General features: G+C 46.3%; 1 protein-coding gene across 4 annotated transcripts in view; it reads right to left on the bottom strand.

Moving 5' to 3' along the window:
- The window catches only part of Csnk1d (casein kinase 1 delta), a 33,473-nt gene extending 9,687 nt beyond the window's left edge, over positions 1-23,786 (bottom strand). For 3 of the 4 annotated variants that reach the window (XM_021178294.2, XM_021178297.3, XM_021178296.3), the window contains exons 1-8: positions 23,396-23,786; positions 15,635-15,745; positions 6,315-6,463; positions 5,402-5,630; positions 4,812-4,982; positions 4,007-4,155; positions 1,547-1,718; positions 361-500 (exon numbers count right to left, since the gene is read on the bottom strand). In XM_021178294.2, coding sequence (XP_021033953.1) covers positions 361-500; positions 1,547-1,718; positions 4,007-4,155; positions 4,812-4,982; positions 5,402-5,630; positions 6,315-6,463; positions 15,635-15,745; positions 23,396-23,471 — 1,197 coding nt within the window. In that variant the 5' untranslated portion in view covers positions 23,472-23,786. The remainder of the gene's footprint in view (positions 1-360; positions 501-1,546; positions 1,719-4,006; positions 4,156-4,811; positions 4,983-5,401; positions 5,631-6,314; positions 6,464-15,634; positions 15,746-23,395) is intronic. The other variant, XM_021178295.3, reaches the window with a different exon arrangement.
- Positions 23,787-24,286: the final 500 nt, after the last annotated feature.

Here is a 24,286-nt window from a genome sequence, read left to right as displayed (position 1 = left end):
CTTTACTGGTGGAGAAGGCGGCGGGGCAGGGATAGGGATGTCCTTTTGAGATTGAACAGAAGAGAAAAAGCTTCACACAGAGTTCACAGCCCATTACAGTCCTAGCCAGGAAACAAACCCTTTAGAAACCCAGCAAGTCACAGGTTCCAATGGGTTAAATATCCAAAAAAATAAGAAAAAATGTAGAAGAGAAGAAAGGAAATACTGTCTTCACAAATGTCGCCCCACTCCTGACTATGAACCTGAAAAGATCAGTCCTTAAAGAAAGGCAGGGAGAGCCAGTGTCAGCACACAGTGACAAGGACATGCACCCCACACAGGTCTGGCGCAGCTAGGCCTCAGTGAGCTCTACATGCATACCTGTGAGGTGGACATGCGAGAGGTATCTTGTCGGCCTGTGAGATCAGATGAGGAGACGTTGACTGGGGCCCCACGGTGCAGCCGCATACTCACTTTCCGTTCTCGTTCCATACCAGAGACGGGCCTCGGAGAGGTGTTGGCTGGAGAGGAAGAGAAAGCACAATTATTAAATGCCCTTGGACCCACTAGATGGAGAGTGCTCAATGCCGCAGGTACTTGCTCTTAGAGAGGACACAGTTTGGGTTCCAGTATCACATGGTGGCTTACAACTATCGCTAACTCCAGCTCCAGGAGATCTGATGCCTTCTTTTGACCTTCATGGGCACTAGGTACACAGGCAGCACATATACACACGAGAAAAACACCTATAATACGCCTAATTATCTAAAAACAAACAAACAAACAAACACAAAAAACTCATAAGCCTGTAGGCACAGCAGAGACTAATGGCCCTAGCCAAGTACATATCCTGAATATATTAACTGGCTCAGGGCTACACACAACCAACTCAAGTTCAAGTGCTCAGCAACTCCAAGAAACCTGATGGTAGGTGAATGCATTCTAAGGCCCTACATTTATCAATATACACATCAGCCCTGAGTATTCAAAAGTTTGAGAAAATCTATGAGAGCTAAACTTTAAAAAAATTTACGTGTGTGGATGTTTTCCCTACACAACTCTGTACCATGTGCCCAAGGAATCCAGAAGAGAGTGTCGGTTCCCCTGGAACTAGAGAGACAGTGTAAAAACTGACATGTGGGTGTTAGGAAATAAATCCAAGTCCTCTACAAAAAACAGCTAGAGCTCTTAACCACTGAGCGAGCTCTCCAGCCCCATGAGCAACAACTTTCAGGGAAATTAACTTTAAAACAAGTCTTGTAAAAGGGACATTTCTTTCTTTTCTTTGAGACAATATCTCACTATGTAAACCAGACTGGCCTTAAGTTCAGAGAGACCCAACCATCCTGCCCTTCTTCCCAAATTTTGGGGTTACCATGCCATGTCTAAAGGTAGTATCATGAGTTGTGCCCCTGTCCTACCTACTCTTCAGAATGAAGTAGGGACACAAGCCTTAACCTGACTAATCCAGGATTCTTTTGAGGCCACATACTGGGATGGTTAGCAATTCATCAACACAGCAAACAGAGGTCCTGGTTTGGTGAAGCACAGTAAGAGGTGTGCTTACCCGTGTGTGAGGTAGGGGTAAGGGGCGTTGGGGGAGCCACTTCCTGGGTTCCCCGCAGACGGCCGGAAGCTGTAGAAGGGAGGCCACGAGTGGCTGGATTCCGGGAGTGTCTTAATCGTTCTTCTCGATCCCGGCGTTCCCGCTCAGCATCATCTGCAGCCCGGCTGGCACCCTGATGAGGAAAGATTAGAATAAATAGGAGGAAAGTGGCCTTGGTGGTTTTTTTTTAAAAGGCTAGAGAGATGGCTCAGCGGTTAAGAGCACTGACTGCTCTTCCAGAGGTCCTGAGTTCAATTCCCGGTAACCACATGGTGGCTCACAACCATCTGTAATGGAACTCAATGCTGGTATGTCTCAAGACAGCTACAGTATACTCATATAAGTAAAGTAAATAAATCTTAAAAAAAAAAAAAAAAAACCAAAACAAAACAAAAGGAGAAGAGGAGAAGACTGCCCTTCGAAGTCCCCCACAGCAAGCAGTGACACCAGAAAGTCCATGCTCTCACAGGAATGATGCCTGCACAGTACCAGGAAGGCCATAGTCCCTCTGCACTCTCCACCATACTAGAACTCACAGGTACAACCTGCCACCTTAATCCCTACCTATCAGTGTTGGCATGTGAATGCATTAGAGAAAGGAAAGGAGACTGCCTAAGATTGGGAGGAGAGCAAGGCAGAGTTCAGATGCCATGGCAATGCCAGCCTTTCTACGGACAGGCCAATGGTAAGGACGAGTCAGATTTCCACTGGACCAGAAATCAGAGTCAATGTATCATTCTTACCACAGCAGGCATCTGCAAGCACTTCCCTATGCTGCCTGTTTTATTAGACTTAGCTGTCTCTTGAACCCCCACCATAGCAGAAGGTCTAGGCATCTTGTGAGCCAGCTCACCCCCTAGGGTCATCTTCTAAGCCCTGGTTGATCGACATCCACAAAAGTAGCACTAGGCCCACATAGTTCTAGTTCACAGTGCCCCGCCCCTGTGAGTTTAGACATGGCGCAGCTGACAAGGCCCTTGGTGTGCACAGAGGACGCAGTTCTTGCTGCTGCTCTGACTAGATACATTACCTACAAAGATTCTAATTTCTACTTCAAATTACAAAACAATTCTTGACTGAAACAGGGTCTTGTTTTGCAGCCCAAGACTGGCTTCAAGCTAACAACCAGCCTCCCAAGTGCTAGAATTAATTAGAAAGGTGTACAATTGTGCTTGGCTCAGAAATGTATTTTATTTTCCTCTATTTTATTGAGTCTCACTTTGTAGCCCTGGCTGGTATCAAACAGGTATCATTCTGGTATTAAACTCAGAAATCTGCCTGCCTTTGCCTTCTGAATGCTGAAATTAAAGGTGTGAGCCATCATGCCCAGTCCGACAATTTTTAATGGAAATAGACATGCAAGTTTCACAAAGCCTTTAAAGTTAGCAGCAGCACTGCCTGGATGATTAGTCACCTCAGATAGAACACCAGGCACTTTACCCAGAGGCTCTTCTGAGGTCTATGAGGTATACACTAGATCTGCGATGGGGGTAGGGGTGCTGGAGGAGGAGGAGGGACAGGGCTTAAGACTACCACCAGCTTCCTGCCAGCCCAGACCATTATGCCATGCCACCACAGGTAGCAGAATCCACAAGTTCTTATAGTAACTGGAATAATCTAAGGTGGACATGGGGACAGCAGTACTTGTAGCACCTGGAAAGCCAAAGTTCAGTGATTGAGAACCCTTGCCGCCCTTGCAGAGGGTCTAAGTTTGCTTCCCAGTACCCACAGAGGCTCACACTAGCTTCTAACTCCAGTTTCTGGGGATCCAACCTCCTCTTGACCTTGACAGCACAGGCATACACATTGTGTACATATATACATGCAGACACACTTACACACACACACACACACACACACACAGGCTAAACTTGGAAGGACAGCAGGCAAGTCTTTCAACTAAGAACCAAGGAGGACTTACCAATCCAGAAGGAGCTGACTCTGAGCAGACCTTCACCACAGCTTCCTGGGCTTCTTATGCACATCCATAAATGCCAGACATTGTTTTAAGTTAGTGTGTTTTGGTTGCATTAAGTAAGTGCACTGCCGGCGTGCAGTAACCACAGAAGCCAGAAGAGGGTATGAAGGAGAACTGGATCCCCTAGTTGTGCTGAGAAATGAACCCAGGTCCTTTGCAAAAGCAGCAAGTGGCTTTAACTACTGTGCCATCTCTCCAGCCCCAAATGCTATAGAAGTTTTTGCCTTATTCAGCATCTTCCTTCTCAGTACTCTGAACCCACAGGCAAAGTGGTCTGTAGGCTAAAGTTCTACCAGTGTGTTTGGCTTTCACAACTCTACTGTGCCTTGCAAACCCGAGTCTTGCAGACAGCAAAGCTTTACATACAGACCCAGCCCAGCCACCAGCGCCAGTGTCCTGAGGACCAGGCTGTTGTCATTCCATGCTCTAACAATTCCACTTACAAATTTGAGCATGTTCCAGTCGAACACATAGTCGTAGGAGAAGCCTTGGCGATGGAACAGATTTCTGAAGAGCTGTCTCAGGTAGGAGTAGTCAGGTTTGTCATCAAAACGTAAGGAACGGCAGAAATTCAGGTATGTGGCAAATTCAGCTAAAGAAACAAGAAACTCAAAGCTAGCCCGGAGCTACCAGCTGTGGCCAAGTTCATCCAGTTCACCTCCCACATGCCATACACTAAAGACACTAGAGACACAATCTGAAGACTAGTCATTTCTGGCCTTTGGGAGACTGTTTGAAAAATAAATTCAGCATCTAAGTAGAGGTACAGCTCAATGGTAGAATCTTGCAAAGCTTACACAGAACATGTGAGGCCTTGGATTCCATATCCAGCACCTTCCACATCCCCTAAACAGTCAAGACTACAGAGCAAAATTTAGTTATTTCGAGCATTCTCATCCCAGGAGCATTCCCTAGGAAAATGGCTCTGGGAGGTAGAAGGGGTAAAGACAGCCAGTTTTAGATGTACTTAGGCCTCCCGGCCATGGGGGTCATTTCCCAAGGCCCAGTCCTGCCTCGTTACAGTCTCTCCTGGGCAAAAGTGCTTAGGGACTGGGAGTGGGATGATGTGGTGGTGGTGGCAGGTCCCTACTGCCATCTTCATATGTAAGTGCCCACTTCATCTAACTCTTCTCAGAAGGTGAGCGTATCTGACAGCACAGCCAGAGGCTCTCCATACAAGCGTCTAGTTAACCCTGGCAGCTGCTGGATGCCCCAGCAAATTCTGCAGCAAGGATGTGAGGGACTCACAAGGATAGCCCTTGCACAGCACTTCAATGGGAGTGGACATCTTCTTCTCACTGATCCTCTCATACTTCTGCCTCTTGGTGGCGGCCTTCAGCCCCTGCCAGGGGAGAGAGCCCAGGTTGAAGTACATCAGCACGTACCCCAGAGACTCCAAGTCATCCCTTCGAGATTGTTCTGGAAGAAAAAGAAAACTATGTCAGGGATGGCATGTGTGTCTGTGTGTGTATAAAATCAACATCTGGCAAACAAAAAATTAGAAATAAACTTCAAAAATAACAGAAAAACATATTTGCAGAATTATGTCACCAGCTGTACCTTCCATGTGTTAAAGAAACCTTCCTAACACTTCAGGGGAGCAACATCAACATCTAGAAGAACTGCTGGAGAAGCCAGCTTCTGCCTATCCCACCGCACCAGGCAATATAGAGACTCCAGCAGTTGCTCAATTCTGCTTGTCCACTACCAAGGTTGGCTGACAGCCTCCACATCTCTCATCACTTAGGCTGCTACATAAAATGGACTTTGCCTAAACTAGGGATGGACATGCTAAAGGTACACGAAGTCAAGTGATCCGTCTCTACGTCAGGGCTCACCAATGCCAAGGTGCGTGTTGATGGAGGCATAGCGTGCCGTCCCTGTGAGGTTCTTGTTCTCTCGATAGGGGATATGCTGGTGGGTGCGTGCATCCCGATACTTCTTGGCCAGCCCAAAGTCAATGATGTAGACCAGGTTGCCTTTCTTTCCCAGCCCCATGAGGAAGTTATCTGGCTTCACATCTCGGTGGATAAAATTCTTCGAATGAATGTACTCAATACGACTTATCTACAGAGAAACAAAGGTAAGACTGAATCCCATAGTGGATCATGCTAGAAAAGGAGGCTGACAGTGAGGCTCACATTACACATTCTCTACGTCCTGGAGAGCACGGTGGCTTCAGTTAAGGTGGTCTTCTCTCAAGGTGTCTTCAGCTCTCTGTCCCCCCCACAGGCCCAGACACTTTTTTCTCTTTAAGTTCCCAGAGGAATAGGTAAAACAGCAGGCTGACGGGACAACCTACTGCTAGGAAATGGTTCACGTCAGATGGACTCTGTATGAGTCATAAGCAAGAACTTCCATGGAAACCATCCAAGAGTTGCTACCAGTCAAACATGGGCTCCCTGAGAGAACTGAAGTCCATTCAATATGGATGCACCCAGGGTGCTTTCTAAGTCAATCATCTCGAGGCCAAGGTTAAACAAACTCCCCTTTCTATGCACAGATGGGTGTAATAATGGAGAAATGGCAACCTAGTAAGTGATCTAGTTTTCTGAGATGGGGTTTCAGTATGTAGCCCTTATGGGCCTAGAACTTGCTGTGGAGACTAGGTTGGCCACAAACTTAAACATCTGTCTACCTCTGCCTCCTAAGTGCTGGGATTACAAGTCACCACTGCCAATGTAACCCAGTAATTTACTCTAACAAGCCAGCAGCACATGCCAAGTGCACTTCAGGAAAAGGGGTGCTTACCATTTGGTCAGCAAGCAACAGAACAGTTTTGAGACTAAACTTCCTTGAACAGAAGTTGAACAGGTCTTCCAGGCTGGGTCCCAGTAGCTCCATCACCATGACATTGTAGTCCCCCTCAGCCCCACACCATCTGATGGTAGGGATGCCCACTGGAAGAGAAACCAAACACAGCACTTCAACCCACGCTATTGCATCATCTCACCTCTATTCAACATGACACAGGTGTTTAGCAAGTTATGTCTGTGGCGTTCAAGGGGCTCAGATGATATTGGCAATATCTGCCCTCAAGTACGCCCACTTGTCATTAAGCAGGATACGGTAACATGACACAGAGCAAATTGACAAGAGTCAAACAAGCAGTGGCAGCAAGCGAAATAGTTAATTTCATAACATCACCATCCATGGGGAATAATAAATATGTGAGATAAGACAGGTCCAGAGAAGCCAGCTAGAAGCCACAGTTGCACCAGTCTAGTGAGGCTGGAAGCTAACCCTGAGAACTGAAGACAAAGACAATTACCATGGGCTGTAGAAGAGAGAAAAGGTCCCCCCCCCCCCTCAATACTGATGGGCGGAAACACAAACACACCAACTGGTAGGAGAGAAAATAAAAATACCAGGACAAACCCAACAAAAAGAAACCAGCTAGGTATGGTGCTACACTTGCGAGGTGGAGCTCGAGGATCAGGATGCTTACGCCTTGGACTATATACTAAGACCCTGGGTAAAAGAAAACAGCAGCAATCACACCACCAAACAATGCAGAATGAGGGAAGGAACTGAAGGATGCCTTCAAGATGTTAGATCTGAAAACGAAGCACTACTTTTGAAAAATGGGTCAAAGACCAAATATTTTCTCTAAGAGCATACACAACAGTCATAAAAAGACGGTTAGAAAAAAGCTGAGAGCACTTGCTTGTGAGCACTGCCAGGAATAAGGATGCACAGAGCAGCTTTGCTCAGGTCCAAGAGCAAGCAGCGCAGAGAGGCTTTACAAGAACGATTCCCTGTGCTCTCCTCTGCCTACCAGAGCACGTGGTCTAGTGAGCTCCACCTCTGCCACTGGCTCTTACCATACACACTCCATTTTTGGTGTTGTTATGAGCCTGAGGTCTCTCTTCCCTTCCAGGTAAAACGCTAAGTGGAGCTTCATTGTAAGTTTAGATGTTTGCAGTGAGATCCTACCATTTGAAAATTTAAAAAGTTCCATTATCTCCAAGTATTTTATATCTTATTGAGAACTTGTATGACAAATATCTAAACATAAAAGTAATTGAGACTGGGAACCTAGTATATATATATATATATATATATATTTTTTTTTTTTTTGGTTTTTCGAGACAGGGTTTCTCTGTGTAGCCTTGGCTGTCCTGGAACTCACTTTGTAGACCAGGCTGGCCTCGAACTCAGAAATCCGCCTGCCTCTGCCTCCCGAGTGCTGGGATTAAAGGCGTGCGCCACCACGCCCGGCTTATATATTCCTAATAGTATCTTCTACATCTCATTTACCTTATGTGACCTGAGCTCTCCACGTACTCAGCGTTCAGCCCTACCTCATGTGCTATGTAACATTTCTTCCAACCAGCACTCCACAATTGGCAACAACCTGTCATTTCAATGGTGATTTGAAAGAAAATGGCCCCCATAGGCCCACAATGAGTGCCACTATTAGGTATGGCTTTGTTGTCTCAGATGATCAGGCCAGGCACAGGCCCCTGTTCCCCACCTGTCTCTCTCTCCAGCACCATGTCTGCCTGAATGCTGCCATGCTTCTCACCACCACCACAGTGGACTAAACCTCAAGTGTAAGCCAGCCACAGTTAAATGCTTTCCTCCATAAGAGTTGTGAGGTCATTGTGTTGCCTCACAGCAACAGAAACCCCGACTAAGACAGATAGATGGTTTAGGTTTGCTTTTCTTATTATAAATGGCACTGAAGTATGTTATTTATGTATGTCCACTGTAATACATGGAATGCCCTTTACCTCTGACTATATACCTAGAACACATTTGCTGTGGTGTTGAGGCGCACATTATTTGACTACACAAGCCATGACGACATTAGAAGCTTTCTAGGGTAAGTTGACTGACATGGGGCAGCAGGAGCAAGGCCCTGCTCCTGCTCAGAACTGTCAATTCCCTACTTGTACCTAGAGTGGGAAATGAACCTTTGACCTCAGGATGTGTCTTTTATGAAGAGAACAACCACACCTGTTATCTTCTCTGAAATGCTCGAGCATTTCTTGACAGTATTTTTTCTATAATGATACAACCTTCCTATTTATTGCAGGTTCAGAAAAACGATTTTGTGGTTTTGTGTGAGGCAAGTATCTTCTTGTGGTGAATAATAATGTCAGCATTTTTTTCTTCTTGAGATATGGTCTTACTAACATATCCAGTCTGGGCTGGAGTTAGATTCTTCTGCTGTCTCTCAAGTGCGACATGGACATGCCTGTCCTGTGTCCTTTTAGCATTTTTTTCTCTATGAAATTATTCCTAACCCTAGATCCCATTATTACCCTATAAAAGTGTCAAAGTGCAACACTATATACTGAGACTTTGTCTTAACAGTAACAAGTGTTTACGCACAGAAGTCACTTTTGCTTCTAGCAGTGCTACAATAAGAGACTCAATTCACTCCAGTACTAATGTAACTCAAGAGAAGTAAGATGGTGCTCAGAAAGATGCTGCTGATGCCTGAACAACCCCCGCACCACATGCCCAAGTGTCACCATAAAAGACATAACTAAAAAGACCAATGTAACTTGACTTTAGCCCAGAAAGAATGTGTATGACAGAAATACCCAATACACAGGGGTAAGATCTCAACGTTGGCATCAAAAGTTGGGAGATATGTTGTAAAAGCATGGAGAAACGGGCCCACATGTTACAACGGGAAGAGAAGGGCCTTAAAAATTAGAATGAAATATATGCCAAGGGGCTCTCATTCCAGCTACTCAGGAAACTGAGGCAAGAAGATCACAAGTTCAAAGCTTGTTAGGACTACAGAATGAGTTCTAGACCAGCCTGGGTAACTTATTGAAATCATGTTTCAAAATAAAAACAAAAAAGTGATAGGGACAAACCTCAGTAGTAGAGGGGTTGCCTAGCATGTGAGAGACTCAGATTAAAACACAATAATGCAAAAGAAAACGTTCTTATTAAACAGAACTAAATTCCATGTCAAGAAAGTTAAGACACACACACACAATCTAACAATAAAAGTTGAAAACTCTAAGCTGGAAAAAAAAAAAAAAAAAAAAAACAACCAAGCAGATTAAACATTGTAAAGACCAATGAACTCCAAAGTCTGTAGAAGAAATGGCTAAAGCAGAGCAAAAGTCAACTGGAGCGCACTATGCACTGCTCAGTAGGCTCACACCATCATGGAAAGGACAAAGTGAAGCAAGCAGACATCTGAAAACAGATCCACACTCAGCTTAATGGAGACAGGTGTTGAGAACATGGAGATTATGACATTAGTGCACAACAAACTGCCCAGACAGGTGGTGTTCCCTTCTCAGCCGCCCTGCAAAGAGCTCCTTCTAAGAGGGCAAGAGTGTCAGGAGAGGCCCTTATCCACACAGTCTCACTAATAGCTCTGGGAGCTACTACTGCTTAGATGCAGTCTTCTCTGAAGAAAACCACAGCTTTATTTACAGCAGGTCTTACCGTGGACCTAACAGCTGTTATTCTCTCTCCAATGTGCACTAATACACTGCTGTCATTTGTTTTTAAGCCCTAACTGTCTCAGAGCTGGCCAGGAGGCATGCCTTTTTACGTGTCCCCACATGGTCCAAGTTCCTGCTCCAGTCCTAGAACTGGCCACTGCGAGTAGTCCGGACATCTCTCATGTGGAAGTACACTGTGAAAGCTTGGGACCAGGCCCTGTCCACAATCACACAACTTTAATCTTCACAGTTCTGCAGCAAGTAGTGAAATGTTCAGGCAACTGTTGGCTCTTCTTCATGAGCACTGTCGTTAATCTTGGCTTTTCACTTTCCTCTCTAAAGTCTAGCGATCCTGTTCTCTAAGAGCCACTGGACAGGATCTACACAGGTTCAAATCACATGCAACCCCAACACCGAGAAGGTAAGCAGACATGAAGTCCATCCCTATCCAAGGAGCTACTTGCAATTGATACTTGCAGGGAAAGTCGAAACCAGTTCTCTCCAATTCAGTGTCACTGGGTTTGTGTATCAACCACTCTCTCCAAGGACAGGCCACATGTCCAGAAAACTAGCCAACAACAACAAAAGGCTACAACTTTTTCCTCTATGTGCTTTTTGTTTTGTTGGGTTTTGTCTTATTTCCCTTATTAAAGTTTCCCCTGTGTTTTTGTTCTTTGAAAGAGAAAAATATGAAGTTGGGTTGTTAGGGAGATGGGAAGGATAACAATATAACCAAAATGTATGTGTGTGTGTGTGTGTGTGTATGTACATAGCTAGAGGGAAGACTCAGCAGTTAGGAGCCCTTGGTTGCTCTTGCAGAAGACACAGATTTGATTCCTAGCATTCACACAGTGGCTCATAATTATGCACATCTAATTCCAGTTCCAGGGGATTCAACACTGACTTCCGAAGGCAGCAGCACTCATATGATGCACACACACACATACAGGAAGGCAAACACATACATACTGTTTTTTTTTAAAAATACAGAAAGACCCTGACTCAAAAAGAAGTGGGGGAGAGAAGTAAGTTTTGACTGGAATTTCACTTAACATTAAAACTATAAGAGAACTAAACTAACACTGAGCCTTTAACTTTCTGCACTGAGTACAGTTAACTTGTCCATCTGAGAATTTGTTCCTGAACACCCCATGTGCTTCCTATTTTGTTACTGTAAATGTCTTGTTATTGTTGTTGTTGTTTGAGACAAGGTTTCCATGTTAACAGCCCTGGCTGTCCTGGAACTTGATCTGTAGAGATCCAGCTGCCCCTGCCTCCCAGGCACTGGGATCTAAGGTGTGTGCCACTACCATCTGGCTATAAAGGGTATTTTAAAAACAACATTTTGTGATAATATTTGAGGTATATGCTACCATAAGTGATATTTTTAAATTACATTTTGCAAGTAGTTTTGTTGAATTAAACTGACCATATTTTAAATGTTTAATCTGTATGTATATGTGTACATGTTTGTGCCACATTGTGTACATAAAGGTCAGAAGACATCTTTTTAGGAATTTGTTTGAGACAGTCTCTCTTGGTTTCTGCTGCTGGACTGTGCACTCCAGCAGATCTATCAGGCCCGTGAGCTTCTGGGTGATTTTCCCGTTTCCACCTTCCTATTTCAACCCACTGAGCTAACTTCCCAGCCCTACTGACGGCATTTTGATCTTAAGCTAAATAAACTTCTAATTTTTTTTCTATGTTTATTCTAGGAGATTCTATCATACGCAAACAAGTTCCAGGACTATGACTGCATTACATAACATCAAACTGCTCTTTAGGGGGTGTGTGTCATGGCTGGTAGTATATGTGATAGATGGCACCACCTTCCTTTTCAATGGGGAACAATAGTTTTGTTACTCCATGGCATCGGTGACTGGATAAAATACTGTCATTTGTAAAGGATTCCTAAGCTCACAGATTCCCTGGCTGGAAAAGATGCAGAGTCTCTCTCATCTGCGGTTTACTTTACCCTCAGCAAAGTACCAGAAACTAACTACTGGTGACGCCTAGGAAGAAGGTAACTATAAAACCAATGAGAAGGCTCCTGCTAATGCAGAATGAAGACCCTTCCCGCAACAGGAATCTCATACTAGCAAGATTCAGAATCCAAAAAAAAAAAAAAAAGATTCAGAATCCAAAGTAGACCTATGCTTGGGAAGTGCTGCCAGTGATTTAAAGAGAAAACCCTGACTATGGTCTATGCTGGGACTCGGGAATGAATGAGCTGCCCCCACTGCCATTCACAGTTGTAAACATGGGTACTCTACCCTTGTGGAGTCTAAGATGCCAAAATAAGTGACTGGGCCAGACACTAGAAGACACAAGTACTAGGCAAGGGCTTTCCATTATGATTTCACAAGTATTTCAATGGCAATGTGGGTACTCGGAATTAATTCAAAAGAAAACTCATTACATTTTCAGCAAATTTTAAGATTAAGCCTGTCAAATATTTACGAGGAATGTTATGTCTCTTGTAGGAGGACAACAAAGAACAGCAGCACGGCTGGGGTATAGGTCATTGGGAGAGTACTGACCTAGCACAGGCAAGGGTGGAGCTTCATCCTAGCACTCCACAACAAACACCTCCTAAATCATGGCATACAGAATGTGTAGCAAGGGCCACAGGAGAACAACTAGAGGGACTAGGCAGGCACAGGTCTTCAGAAGGAGCACTGGACTTCCTCAAGGGAGTGCGGGGTCACAGGCATCTCTTACTCCAATATCTAAGACTCTTATTTGCTGCATGCTTTCCAATGATATCCAATAGTTTATGACCAATTATGTGCCAGGCACAGTGTCCCACAACATTAACCCCAATACTCAGGAAGCAGAGTAGGAAGACTGAATTTGAAATCTTGATAAAAAGCAAAAGACAAAAATAAACACTGCCAAGCATGGTGGTTTATCAGAGAACTTGGGAGGCAGGGGAGGGAAGAATACCAGCCTGGCCTACAAAGTGAGTTCTGGTCCATCCAGGGCAAAAAAGAGAGAAAGAAGAATCAAACAAAACCAAGAGAAAAATTCTTTGCTTACTTCCCTACCCAGATCCTATCACAAAGATCCATTTTCACTAACACAAAGTTAGCATTCGTTTACCAGAAGCCTATGTGAGCTCATTAGCATTTTTTGCTGAAGAGTTGCTAAAGGAGGGTGTGCTCTAATGTACTTTGGATATATCAGGAATGGAACAAGCAGTTAAAACAAGCTACCAGGTCTTATCTGGCAGCACCAGGTGTTGATAAAAAACTCAGTGACTACTCAAGCTGTCCACTAACACCGAATTCTAGTTTATTTCTCGTATCTCACCTTTAATCTATTTTCCTGACTGGATTTTGGTCTGGTGAAGTGCCTGGGTCATAATCCTGAGGCTGAGTGTCCAGGTTCCAGTCTGTATCCTAGACAAAGCCCACCATCCTGCCTTCTGTAGCACCCATTGCACAGCGACCACACAGAACTGCAAGCTGGCCTTTCGCCCAGCACGGCAGCTCTCAATCAGACACCGTGACACCACGGTCTCCCAGCACTTCAGCCAGTCATGCTTTCCTTCTTGGTTTTTTTTGCACAACCAGAGCCAAGGTAAACAAGATCTAGACAACCAAAGCGGCACTTGTTCCTTTTAGAAGGCAGCAAAGTGACCCATACCACCTACATACAGAAAAACATGACACTTGTCAGGGAGCAATACCTTGTGGTTTCTGAGCAAAATGTACCCCCCTCCCCTTCCTCTACCTGCCAACTTCCATTTAGTCTCAGATAACAAAAACTGCTATAACTGTGCATCCTTTTCCTGGACAGAGTGTTTCCTAAAACAGAGACCTGCAGGACTGACTACACAGTAAGTAGGCAGCAAGAGTAAAACCTGACCAAAGCCAGAACAACGTTCAAAGGCCAAGAAAGGCTGCCACCCACTTCTTAATCTTGTGTGGATTCCAGGCGTCTAGAGAAGGGATGTGGGCAAATGATTAAGGGCCCACACAGTGAGTAATGCTACCCAGCAGTAGGTACCCTGCACTATCCACAACTTTATTCTCCAATCATAACCTGGGAGGGCAACTGACACAGTGCACGAAGAGCAGTAACCATTGCACATGGCAGGGATGCTGGAACCTCCCGCCTCTCTGGAGCCCACTATGCTCCTTTCTGACCACTGTCAGGCTGCATCACCCTTAGGCACTCTAGGCTAGCACATTCTCAGAATTTATTATAACCCCTTCATGCATTAAGCTTAATCCTTATGCTGTTTTGTTCTACTCCACTTGTTACAAAAGCTAATGCCCTCACGAAGACTGTCCTACTGAGGATGGTGCCAAAGGGCAGGTGTACAGGACTGGGACTCTACTGACCTCTTTTTGAGAAAATAAAGATAAAAATAAAACCCAACAAAATGAAAAAGGATAAAACAACAAAAGAACCAAAGAGCACATGAAACACATACAGATGCAGAGACACACAAAGAACTCCCAATTAACACACAACACCAGAAACCATAAAACATAAGCAAAAGATCTGACAGAAAAAGCAAAAGGAAAAAAGAACAAAAATGTCCAAACAAATCATTATGAAACAAGGAACCTTCAAAAATGCCATTGAGTTCATTCTGTCTTGTTCATCTACTGCTGGGCATGGCATCTTTCCTTAAGAGTGGCTTGTTTTGTATACCTGGTGATACTCTATTGGAAATAGCTTCTGGTTTAGGGATGGTCACTTGTGTCTACTTCTTCTCTTGGGGCTGGGAACCCATCTGGATTAGGCCCATAGACAGTCTCTGTGAGTTCATATGTGTACCAGCCCTATGTTTGGAAGGTATGTGTGTATGTCACCAGGAAGTGTTCATCTACCTATGGCCTCCTTTGATTCTATACCCAGGATAGGATACAATGGACATTAAGGGGATCCAATGGCCACTAAGATGGACACACAATGGCATATAGCTACTGCCTTAGACATTTTGTTAGAGAAAGTTGGTTTCCAGGAGAGGTAGAATTAAATTGCTTTTGCTGAGGGAGGGCAACAAAACATCAAACCAACAGTTTCCCTTTTCTTGCTGAGGCCAATAACGGGTCTGCCACAAGGTGGGGGCTCTCCTCCCTACTCCAACTATCACAGCACCACAGAGGCTTTTTTTGTTTGTTTTTCAGATACAAATCCTGTCACAAGCGGGCTCTTATCCTAGGAGGTGGGGTTGGGTCTTGAAAGCCTCAAATTAGAGCTCCTGCTTCATCAGGCAAACTACTTAGTACTCCAAGGTCTTGCAGTAAAGTTTTACAGAACTGAGAACAGTGACTTAGCTGGGAGTCAGAGAAGTTATGTTCAAAACTCCTATCCAAGAGAAAACTGAAACTTCAGAGTTTTATGAGATGACGACCCTCAAGTTCTAAGGAAAGCACGTGACCCAGAAGAGGCCAACTAGCAGGAAGCACTGTGCTGTGACAAGAAGCACCACGTTTACTTTGAAATTTACACAAAATCCATCTTTCAAAGACATTATCATTTAATGGGAAGCTAATAGAGGGAGCTCTTAAGCAAAGCCCGTTAAGTCTGCTTCCTCTGGGGTGTGAGGTCTGCTCTATCTGTAGGCGATGTATCTGTAGGCTATGTATCATCTGTAGGCTATAGTGGACATGAACTGAACATGAACCTTACCTCCTCCCTGCATCATTTTGTAGATCTTGCTCTCAATGTGGAGCTGAGGATGTTTGGTTTTGACACATTCAAGCTTGATGGCAACTTCTTCTCCCGCAGCAATGTCCGTACCTTACAAACAAAGAAAGTTACATATATTATTCTGTATCTACCACATAACCCAAAGCTTTTGGGTTATTTGATATCCATTACATCTTTGTGAGGCAGGAACAGTGCTAGGGATGGAATCCAACACCCATGCACATGGCCAAAATCATGCCACTGAACCACACCACACCCTACCTCTTATAGTACTGGCTTCCTAAGATGGACTAAATGATAGTGCTTTGTATTTCCTATTAAGAGAAGGTACTGCTGGCTGACCAACACACACAAAAAACTTTCTTTATTCAAAAACATGTAAGCAAACATCTTTGGCATTCTACCTTCCATTTTTACCTGTACCCACCAGCCAGTCAATATAGCTGCAGGCCCCATTCCTTCTACCCACTCAGGGCTAACTAAGGCAGAACAATGGGATGCTTCTCTGTGACGGTTTGATAGGCCTTTGGAGCGTGCCTGAGTCTCCCAAGGAGGACAGCTGAGTGTTCCCCTATTCTCCCTCCTCCCGATCTCAGGCCAGACAAGCCTGATGTCTACCCACATACCTCAACAGTTTCTCACCAGTGGTTCTCATGTGGACGCAATCATCTCCAAACAAACTACCACAGGCTTAACAAAGACCCTCAACTAAACCAAGGGGTAACTTTCCACTCCTTTTTGTAGATCAGACTGGCCTTGAACTCAGACTGACCTACCTCTGTCTCTCAAATGCTAGGATTAAAGGCAGGTGCCACCTTCAGCCCCTTGGGGCCACAGAGTTTTTGTTAATTTGTGACAATGCTACGATAACTAGGGCTGTTAGGGCTGTGGAATTTGGAGGTAAAGACGGTTTTATCTGTAAGCGTCCCTTTCATGCTTTACTCTAAAAGCTCCCACATAAATGTTCCTCAGTCTACCTGGTCCAGGATGCTTCGGAGTTTCCCTGCCTCCGCATGGTACATCCAGGACCTAACGTTCCACACAGCCCTCCTCCTCCACAGGTTGTTTCTAAGTGGAAAGCAGTTCTATACTTCAAGGACTGTAGTTATTTGAAAAAGATTTGTACTTTTTTTTTTTTTTTTTTTTTTAAATAGAGCCTGATACAACCATGTATGACCAGGTTCTGTGCTGGGTAGAGAAGCTGTGGACTGAGCAGCCTGGCTAGCTCTCCGTGACTCAATCTCTTTGTTAACTGAGATGGGAGGGGTATGCCAGAGTTTCACAGGGAGCTGAGGAATGAGTCACTTAGGTGGACGGTGGAGCAAGGCCCATAAGCATAGGGACAACCTAAAGCCAACAAATTGTGTCTGCTGCCACCCAAGAATCATAGACAAGTCATTTTGGTCTGTCAGATGGCTGGCTGCTCTGACCACACCTGGGCCGAAAGCCAATCTCCGATGCTGCGGATCCGTAAGAATAACAGGACTGCCACTGACCTATCTAGGTGGAAGAACTTCACTTACTACTCCACAAGAAATCTTCGGGAACACTACAATAAGAAGCAATATATCTTATTCTTCTTGCCTACAGGCAGGGCAGCTTATCCACTCACACAAGAAATGACGTCATCTAGAATCAATCTGCAGATGAAAAATGACCTCTGACTACTTTTAAGGACCTGGACTCTGAGCTGAACTTGCCAGCCAGGAGCTATGGTGACTCACTTCACCAGTTATGTCAGCGACTCCCTGAACCCCTAAAGCAGTACTCTCTGGGACATCATACCACCCTTGCCAACTGGCAGGTCCACTGGGACAAGACAGGTTGGGGCCAACCAGCCTAGCAGATCAGGACCTTCGGAAGGTGGAAATGCCTCTAGCTTTATTCTTCTGTGGCTCCTATAGCTCATGCCATGACAAATCACTCCTGCAGTACTCTCAAATGACCAATGACAACTCCAAAACATAATATGAATTACACCACCTTTTGACACCATTTCTCCTTACATACCCCTCCTCCCAACCTTCATTTTTTTTTTCCTCTCTCCAAGAAAGTTTCTGTGTAGCTCTGGCTATCCTTGAACTCAGAGATCTCTTCAGGGATTAAAGGTGTGAGCCACTATCGCCCTTCTTAATAACATTTTTTTTTTCATTCAGCCAATGACATAAACTAATGAATTACATCTCTTCATGAAGCCAAGGCCATATACTATGTCACACTGTCTGTCTGTCTCTCTCTCTCTCTCTCTCACACACACACACACAGCCTGCAGGACCTATTAAGAGGGTTGTAGGTCTGATAGGGGAGTAACAGATGGACACAGAACATATACACTTAAGAGGACAGAACAAGGCCTACTCCAGGGACTGTGTCAGCTGTGTAGAAAGACTATGCAGCTCCAAGTTCTGTCTGTCTTACAGGTGCCAATGCAGACTCACTGGTTTGTAGCCCTGTATTTCTGTCCTATCAGCCCAGTGGGCCACATCTCCTGAGCCCCATTAGATGCTAATCTAGTCCAGACCTTACACTGCTCCTGAGCCAAACACAGAAGGACCTAGGAACTCTGGTAGTGACTTACACTACTACCAGGTTCTCTACCATATATAAGTCTGATAAATGCTACCAGAAGGGACACTAGTACCTAAAACAATGTCACTGTAACCAGGGGTTCAGATGCAGAACAGAAACATTTACTTGGAAGCCCTAAGGTTGAGCAGTTCAAAAGGTTACATGAACCTAAGCCAGCACATCACACTGTCTAGGGCAGGAAGGGAACCCTGAGTGACAAGCCCAAATGTTGGTCACTCTCATCAGGATCTAGCTTTTCTGGACTGGAGAGGACCCAGTAGTTAAGAGAGTACTGGCTGCTTTTCCAGACCTGGACTTATTTCCCAGTACCCACAAATAGTCAACACCTGTCTTATAACATGTAAGCAGGCAAAACATATCAAAAGAAAAAAAGAAAAGCCAACAACAACAAAAACAGCTGGGCAGTGGTGGCATATGTCTTTACTGGGGAGGCAGAGGCAGGTGGATCTCTTGAGTTTGAGGCCAGCCTGGACTACAGAGAGAGTTCCAAGATAGCCAGGACTGTGTTTTGAAAAACTGAAAAAAGAAAATAAAGGAGATTTATTCTATATAGTCACATTGGGCAGAACAACACAAAGGAATATAGTGACTCCCCTGTCCCCATCACTCAGTACTGACTTGAAGTTCAAAGCTGCCCTAGGGTTTTGACTATATAGGACATCTACAAACATGGTGGGCATGTGAGGCCCAGGGTGGACCCTCCTTCAACTTCAAACACAGGGCAAGAAGCAGGCAAAAATCAAGCTGTGGGTCCACTATTACTGTCTCAGTTCTAGATCTGTCCTGTAAGGTAGTCACACAAGCCGTCAGAACTATGTGAACTCTTTCTGTACATTCAGTTCCTTTTTGGGTGGTACCAGATGTCAGCCTTGACTTTTCCCCAACAACAGGTAAATTTAATTCTTTGATGTCTGGCACAGTAGGTAACACACTTACTACCCCAGCACAAGGATCAGAGTTTAGATTCCTAGTACCTATTTAAATGCCAGGTAAGTGTGGCACCCCGGTTGTCACCCCCAAATGCAGGAAGCACAGACTGGATTTCTGGTTTCAAGTGAGAGAGCTTGCCTCAGTACATAGAGAGGGGCTGAGAAGCCACAGATGTCAGCTTCTGACTTCCACATGTATGTGCACCCTATGTACACACGTACCCACATGTAAATACACACGCACGTAGGCAGAACACATGCATACACAAATTTTCTTACAAGACATCCTTCCTGTTGAAGGCCATTGTGAGATCGGAGGTACCACTCTCATTAACCACCCGTGTTCAGAAGCCATTCAAGGTTAGGAGGAGAAAAACCAGATGAAAATGCCACTAAGTTTTAACTCCCAAGGGATGCTTAGGCACATCATGAAATCTGACTGCACTGTCAGCTGAGGTGCAGAGAAACCAGAATGGGTAAGGAACAAATTAATACAGTGGACAAGAAACTCCCATTTTACCTATGACATCCACAGCCTTTACTGCTTGCTTCCAGAGGAGAAATAAGGATGAAAGCAGCTGCCAAAACCAGTAGGTAGCTAATGCTTGTCTTGCCTCTCTTGCACTTTGTAGGTTGGGCCTACACTGTTTGAATGAACAGACTTACTTCTTAACAAGGGACAACTTGGACCCCAGCCTAGCCCACACTGCAAACTCTTCCTTAAGTTACCCATGCCTCCTTTGGGCTGGGAACAAACTTGACTTAAGAGTATAGTCTCTGTCTTAAAATGTTATCTAGAACGGACTGGAGAGATGGCTCAGCAGTTAAAAGCACTGGCTGCACATTAACAGTCTCTAACTCCAGTTCCAGGGGCTTCTATGCCCTCTTTTGGCCTCCAAGGGCACTGCATACATGCAGCCTGCAGACAAAAAACATTTATATAGGGCTGGTGAGATGGCTCAGTGGGTAAGAGCACCCGACTGCTCTTCCGAAGGTCCAGAGTTCAAATCCCAGCAACCACATGGTGGCTCACAACCATCTGTAATGAGATCTGGCGCCCTCTTCTGGAGTGTCTGAAGACAGCTACAGTGTACTTACATATAATAAATAAATCTTTAAAAAAAACATTTATATAAAATTAAAAAACAAAAGTTATCAAGTGGCACAGTACCAGCAAAAGGGCTTTCTATTGGCTCCCAACGCGTCAGAAACATCAGTTCCAAAACAACACACGCTGGGGTGAAGTTAGGACAGCGAGGCTGCTCAAGTAAGCAAACGCTTCTGTCCAGGGGTCACCTACAGATATGTGGGCAGCGGCACATTCTACATCTGGCTGTCTTAGACAAAGACTGAGATTAAGTTTTCTAAAACCTGGGCAATCAAGAAACAGACGCAAGATGCCAGTGCCCTCTAAAGAGGTAGTTTTAGAGCAACAACATGACAGGCCACTACAGACTTTCCTCCTGCCTGGTGGTTCAGCAGGCCACCAGGGAAGGCACAAGCACAGGTTTAATTACTTATGACCACAGTTTTACATATTTCTATGTAAAAATGTCTCAGAATGAAATATACACACACACCCCCACTCCCAGGCTTAAAACGGGGAGAACCCCACTGGAAGAATAAAGTACTTTATGTTGAGTACCTAAGTGGGAGAGTTAGGAATGTTTCAACTGCACTTGCACCAGAACGCATGTCACACAGACTTCAAGATCCATCTCCACTCATGCTCACACGGCTCCTGACCTACAGTATGTACGGGTGAGCCAATCCACCCACTGTCTTCGGGTTCTGTCTCCACACTGTCCTGCAGACCTGTTTTCCTGGCCTATCTTATTCTGAATCCCTCATTTCACGTTCAGTTCCCCAAAGGGGTAGCTTGAAAGGACAGTAATGAGGGCTGAGAGCTAAGCAGAGAAAGACTGGCAGTGCTTAATCCCCTGACAAAAGGCACACTGTAGGCCTAGCATGTTGGCACACAGCACTCAGAAGGCAGATCTCTGAGTTCGAGGCCAGCCAGGGCCACATAGTGAGTCCATGTCTTAAACAAAACAACAACAACAACAACAAAAAAACCCTCACACCATGACAGACAGATAAGCCAGTGACTCTAACCCTAGGATCCAGTGCCCAGCTTGGAGCACAACAGAGGTGTCACCAAATTAAACCTTTCTGAAAAAGGTTAGCTCATGTGATCAAACGCTGTGCCCAGCCTGTGTCTAAGCCAGCTCCCACCCACCCACTTGTGGAAGACCCTGAGCAGGATATGCATCTGCGGGTTCAGAACAGTCTAGAGATGTAACTAAGTAAGCTGCAACCCCAGACACAGCTTGCACTCTCCTGGATCTGCTATCTCTGAATGACACATGACCACCATAGCACAACTGGTTGTTATAATAATCAATCTTCAGAAAGTACAAAACCTTTTGGCAAGATCTCAGGGAACAAAAAGTTTCAAAATACCTATTTTCTGATGCCCATGAAAGGGTGGCTAATGGATTGGTTTTCAGTATAGCTCCTATATCCTGAGGTTAAACTTCTGCCAAAATCTATTGTTCTATAAATACACCAAACAGCTCCAATTTACCCAGCACTTTGACTCCCAAACATTGCCGAGAAGGCATCTGGCTCTCTACTTGGTTATAAATATTTAAATAAGCAAATCCTAAGTATCTCTAAAGCATATTTTACTCATCAGACCACTCTGGCAAGAAGTTCGGATTCAAAGGCACTCATGTGGCACATAGCAGGCTTACCCTGTATGCTAACCAGGTACCATAAATACTTCTGAACTACCCAAATGGGCCAGCTGTTCATCCCACACCACCGGCTATCAAGGTCCTGTGTGGAGTCAGAGTGCAAGTTCGTAAGCTTGGGAAGGCTAGAAGGCCAGGCCCAGAGCACAGCTTCTTCCTGACTCTCCACTAGAGGTACAACAGCCAAACAAATGCAGGGACGGGCTACTGCTCAAGAGTATGGTTACCTCTAACAGGAAGTTCACCACAGAAGGCTCCAAGGTCTCAAGGGGCTTTGGAATAACATAATTCTATTAAGAAATGCAGGGGGAAGTTTGTATTTAAAAATCCCCAACTATCAGCTTTTAAGCAACCCTTTAATTACACATATATACATGCATATTCTTTCACTGTTGAGTCTGACATTAAGTTTAACCCCGAGTCTAGGATCCTCATGTCTACCTTGAGAGTTCTGAGAGCCGTCATGAGAACTTACTTCCACACCACTTCTCTCCCCTCTATTCTGCCTACATCTCGACACTGAATGCATCTGCATTCATCAAAACTTCATTCCTGTTGATTTCCGGGTGTCCAGTAGTCAACTTAGATGCTCAACATATCCTCAAGACCCCAACCAAAGCAAGGCCTTTCAGGCCAGGCACAGGGAACATTTTCAGTCCTGTTTTGGAGGAGGGTGGCAGCCAGGAGGCTATGGGTGATCCCTTCAGCGGGTCAGCTAAGTGGAGATGCCATTGTGGAAAAGAGCAGGCCCAGACTGCTCCAAGAACCCTCAGAAATCAGCCGGTCATTTCCCCCATTTCTGACCGGGACACTCCCCACCTCCACACTACATCTGGCTTGTTTTGACATTTCTCCCCCACACATGAAAACATCCAGGACGCCACTGCAGGGCTGAGGAACAGCACCAGACCCTTGGCGGAGCAGAGCATGGCCTTTGTTTACTGCGGTGACCTTAGGTGGGGGAGGATGCTGACGCCCGGCCCAGGCCCTGCCCCCTCCGGGCCCCACCCCCAGCCTGCTGCCCTCCCCTGCCCCGCTCTCCCCTCCCCCTCCCCGCTGTCCCCCCGGCCCCCGCCCCCAGTCCTTTTCCCACGCCCTCTGACACCCCACCACCGAGGCCCGCTGGCCCCCGCCTCTAGGCCTCCTTCTTCCTCTCCCGGGTCCCCGACCATCCCCAGACACGCTCCGAGCTCTGCCCCCCGGCCTGCAGTCCCCAAGCCCGGCCTGTCCCTCCAGCCCTTCCCCGCACCCCACCCCAACCCGCCGCGCCGCGCCGCGCCCAGCCCCCCGGCCGCGCTCGCACAGCGGCCGTTGGTGTCTGGCCGAGGCCGGTGCCCGGGCCCTCGGCCTGCGGGGTTGCCGAGCGTCCCGAGCGTTCACTCCGGCTCTCCGCAGGCCTCGGCCTGCCGGGGACCCCGCCCGCCGATCCGCAAGGCCCCCGGGCGCTCGATGGCGCCGGGCCTCACCGAGATAGATGTCTCCGAAGGAGCCGCTGCCGATCTTGCGGCCCAGTCGGTACCTGTTCCCGACCCTCAGCTCCATGGCAGCGGTGCGGCTCGCTACTGCCCGCCCGGCCGCTTCCTGGGTCTGCGCTCCGGGAGGCGGCGCCGCTGCTGCCGCTACTGCGGGTCCGGTCCGACTCCGCCCCCCTCACGGCCCCGCTTTCACCATCGCTTTCCGGTCGCCCCGTCGCTCTCAGCGCCTCAATACGGGGCGGATGGGACAGTCCGAGCGCCGCCGCCGCTGCTCCGGCCCCTGCCGGCCCCGCTCGCCCTCTCCCCGCCGCGGATGGACTCGGATCTTCCGGGCCTAAATCCCCCTTCAGCTGCCTAAAGGAGCCGCCGCCATCGCGCTGTGACGTCACTTCCCCTAGCAACCCAAGGGGGCGGGGGCCACCGTGCTCGGGGGCGGGGCTTGGCTACTTGATGGATTGCGCAGTCGCAACCAGGCCTGTTTCTCTGTCCCAGTGTCCACCGTTCCCGCAGGATGACTCCAGCTGGTCTCTTTGGTCTTCCCATTTGTCTCCAATAGAAGTCCGAGTAAGTTAAGCCATGTGTGGTAAGGAATGCCTGTAGTTCCAGCCCTTGGGATTTCGAGAACAGCCTGGGCTACAGCGACCCTGCCCCTAAACAGGCAGAGAGAAGCCGAATAGCAGTTCCTTTTGTAGACCCCGGAAAGGCCCTTTACATCTAGGGGAAAAGGGCAGAGAGGGCGGTCCAGGCCTGGCTCTGAGGTCACAGGTAGAAAGTTAGCTTTTGTTGGAATCACCAGTCCTGGGCTTTGAATGGTGCAGAACGTGCCTGCTGCTGCCTGCCAGCTTCTTGCACACCAAGGGTGGAAGAAAAGAGGTCTTCCTG

The sequence above is a fragment of the Mus caroli genome, unplaced genomic scaffold, assembly GCF_978045245.1.
Source record: "Mus caroli unplaced genomic scaffold, Mus_caroli_1 scaffold_13, whole genome shotgun sequence".
Classification (NCBI taxonomy): Eukaryota; Metazoa; Chordata; class Mammalia; order Rodentia; family Muridae; genus Mus; species Mus caroli.
This window is presented reverse-complemented; position numbering and strand designations above follow the sequence as displayed.